The 3,624-nt window shown below is 40.6% G+C and overlaps 1 protein-coding gene across 1 annotated transcript in view; it reads right to left on the bottom strand.

Moving 5' to 3' along the window:
- lrfn1 (leucine rich repeat and fibronectin type III domain containing 1) overlaps window positions 1-2,932 on the bottom strand; it is a 16,320-nt gene extending 13,388 nt beyond the window's left edge. The window contains exons 1-2 of the mRNA XM_016491228.1: window positions 2,051-2,932; window positions 340-830 (exon numbers count right to left, since the gene is read on the bottom strand). Coding sequence (XP_016346714.1) covers window positions 340-830; window positions 2,051-2,932 — 1,373 coding nt within the window. The remainder of the gene's footprint in view (window positions 1-339; window positions 831-2,050) is intronic.
- Between the last annotated feature and the right edge of the window lie 692 nt (window positions 2,933-3,624).

Here is a 3,624-nt window from a genome sequence, read left to right on the forward strand (position 1 = left end):
TACGTCACTTCTTAGTACACACTCTCGGTGCGAATGCAACCCTTTAAATGGTACTGGGAAATAGTTTGCGCAAAATCGTCCCAGTACTTTAGTACTGTACATTTAGTTCTGGAACTAAAGCGGTGCGAAAGGCCCTTATGTAATTTCGCCTGGAAAGCTGGTTAACAGAGATTCACGAGTGGCTTTTAATCCAGGATGAGTTACAGGAGATAGATTAGACAGCGTCTGGAGTGAGCCGAGGTTAAGTGCTTCCGTTAAAAGACACAACAGGGGACCTGAGAAGCTGTCCATTTCATTAGTCACGTCTGTCTTAATGTCTCATAAAAGAAGAGTTCTTACCTGTACACCAGGGTGTCGTCGACGGTGCTGTTGTACTGGATCTGGTACATTCTGATCCCGGGAATGTGCCGTTCGGACGGCCAGTGGATGACGGCCGAGTTTGCGGTCAGGTTTTCCACCAGCACCCTCTTGTTCTGCAGTTTGGTGTCGTTGCTGCCAGATTTGGTGGAGGTGGTGATGTCAGAGAGTCCCGGGTCAGCCTCCCTCATGTGACCCGAGTTGTTGACAAGGAGCGGCAGCGGGATCATGTTGACCTCCACGGCTGCGGTGGCGATGCCGGCAGCGTTGGAGGCCACGCAGTTGAAGGCGCCGCTGTCCTTCAGCGTGGTGATCAGGATGTCCAGCGTGCCGTTGTCGTACAGGATCGTGCGCGAGTTATTGTGCACCAGTTTGCCATCGGGAAAGCGCCAGTGAATGGTAGGATCGGGGTCGCCCATCGCCTTACACTTGAGAGTCACGCCCTGACCCTCCATCACGTAGGGTTTGGTGACCTGTGTGAAGAAGTTAAAAACAATGTTAATAAATATTGTTATTTAAAAAAAAAAAAAAACATTTACATGGTCAAATGTTCAATGGAAATAACAATTCAATTCCAAATAAAAATAATATAAAACAAAACAAAACTAAATAAAATAAAACTAAATAAAATAAAATACCTGCATGAAGTGTGATGTTAAAAACAATATGCTTTTAACACATAATGTTATATGTTATGTGCATAGTAAAAAAATCCAAGGGAGATGATGCACCTGAAGGTTAATGGTGCGTTAATGTGACAAAGTAATATTTAGAAATGTTCAGAAATTATATTTTATGAATAATACTTATTAATTAATAATTTAAGTATACAAAGAAACAAAAAAAAAACAAAAAAACAAAACAAAACAAAACAATGTGCACTACTGTTAAAAAGTCTGGGGTCAGAAAGATTTTCATTTTTTTAAATGATACATATTTGTGAGCTATATAATTTCCTGATTCTAAAATATAACATGATATATATTCAAAAAATCTTAAAAAATCATAATACATTTTTTTTTATTATCAAATAATTAGAGACCTTTCTTCACATTTCTATCAAGAATACAAAATTATAATGTATTTAATTTCATATTGTTCTCTGTCAGTCTATCTATCTAGCTATAATTATTTTTTTTCTATAATTTGCTTTTGAAAGAAATCTCTTCTGCTCACCAAGGCTGCATTTATTTAATCAAAAATACAGTAAAAACAGTAAAATTTACAAATATTATTACATTATTATATTACTATATCTTATTTTCTATCCAAGATTAATTTTGTTGATTAAAATAAAACTAGACATTAAAAGAAAATCATTACTTGAAACAGAATAAACGCTAACTGAAATAAAATAAAATAAAAAAACTTAAATGTAAAATTTAAAATGAAAAATACAAAATAAAACTAATTCAAATTACTAAAAAAACTAATAGTATTTCAGTTTTGATACTAAATTTATGTTAAAAATGTATATAAATACAGTATACTTACTTTTAATATACTCACACAATCTTGCTCAAGAAACATTCCTGATTATTCTCTCTCTCTTTTTTAATTAAATGTTTTGATTTGTATTATTTTTAATTGTAATTTTAATGTAAAAAAAAAAAAATATATAACTTTGATAGTTTATATTTTTATGGAAACTTGGAATTTTTAAGGATTTTTTCACGCAGTCATGTTTGCTGACCTGGTGTTTGGTGATGAGCGGCGGCTCGCAGATGAACTCCTCCTCTTGAATGGACCAGAAGTACCTGTCCATCAGGAGTTCAGGAGAAGCGCAGGTCTCCAGGTCGTCCTCCCTCGTCAGGCGCCGCAGCCAGAGCAGCTCGCAGTTACAGTGCAGCGGGTTTCCCCCGAAGCTGACCGTCAGCCGGGACGAGCCGGACGCTCTGGGCTCGGACAGCACCTGCGCCTGCTGGAACAGCGTGTCCGGTGGAAGCGTCTGCAGACGGTTGGACGTCATGTCCAGCCGCACCAGCTTGGTGAGGAGCGTGAAGGTCCCGGCGCCGATGTGGTCGATCAGATTGTGGTCCAGCGTTAAGGTGTTGATGTTGGTCATCCTGGCGATGGCTTCCCACGGTAACGTCCTCAGGTTGTTGTAGGACAAATCCAGGTCCTCGATGGTGGAGACGAACTCGTCGAAGGAGGACAGTTCGATGTGGTGAACCTGATTATTGCCCAGGATCAGGTGCCTGAGGTTGATCAGACCCTGCAGCTGGTCGCTGTTGATGACCGTCAGTCGATTCCCGTCCATGTGCAGCGCTCTCAGAGACTTCAGGCCGAGGAAAGCATGCGGCGCGATCTGGCTGATGGTGTTGCGGGACAGAGTGAGGTGCACCAGGCTCGTCATGTTGACGAAGTCTTTTCGGCGGACGGTCGTTATGAAGTTGTCGGTCAGACGCAGCTCGACGGTCTTGCGGTCGATGGTGGGCGGCACGAACAGCAGGCCGGTTTTGGCGCAGAGGAGTGTGAGCGTGGGCGAGATGGTCTGACAGATGCAGCGACCCGGGCAATGCTGAGCCTTCACCAGCACGCCGAACACCAGCACGTAAAACACCAGCCTCTCCATAATTCATCAGCTTCCTAAACCTGCAACAAACACACGGAACGAGACGAGTGATGTTAAAAACAATATGCTTTTAACTAGGGATGCACCGATACCACTTTTTCCAGTACTCGCCCGATACCGATACTTTTATTTTTGGTACTTGCCGATACCGAGTACCGATACCGATATTTTTATTGCATTTGTAACTTTTTAAAATATTGGGTACAGAAACCAAAAGAGTATGTATAGGCACATCTCAAAAAATTAGAATATCATGAAAAAGGTCAATATTTTTGTCACTCATTTCAGAAAGTGAAACCCATATATTATATAGATTCATTACACATAGAGTGAAATATTTCAAGCCTTTATTTCTTGAAATTTTGATGATTATGGCTTACAGATAATGAAAATCCAAAATTCAGTGTCTCAGAAAATTTGAATATTGTGAAAAAGTTCAATGTTGGAAAGTCATGGTGTCACACCCTAATCAGCTAATTACCTCAAAATACCTGCAAAGGTTTCCTGAGCCTTTAAATGGTCTCTCAGTCTGGGTCAGTAGGCTACACAATCAAGGGGAAGACTGCTGACTTGACAGATGTCCAGAAGACAGTCATTGACACCCTCCACAAGGAGGGTAAGCCACAAAAGTTCATTGCTAAAGACGCTGGTTGTTCACAGAGCGCTGTATCCAAGCATATTCATAGAAAGTT

This window comes from Sinocyclocheilus anshuiensis, unplaced genomic scaffold (genome assembly GCF_001515605.1).
Source record: "Sinocyclocheilus anshuiensis isolate Anshui unplaced genomic scaffold, SAMN03320099.WGS_v1.1 scaffold402, whole genome shotgun sequence".
In the NCBI taxonomy this organism is placed as follows: domain Eukaryota; kingdom Metazoa; phylum Chordata; class Actinopteri; order Cypriniformes; family Cyprinidae; genus Sinocyclocheilus; species Sinocyclocheilus anshuiensis.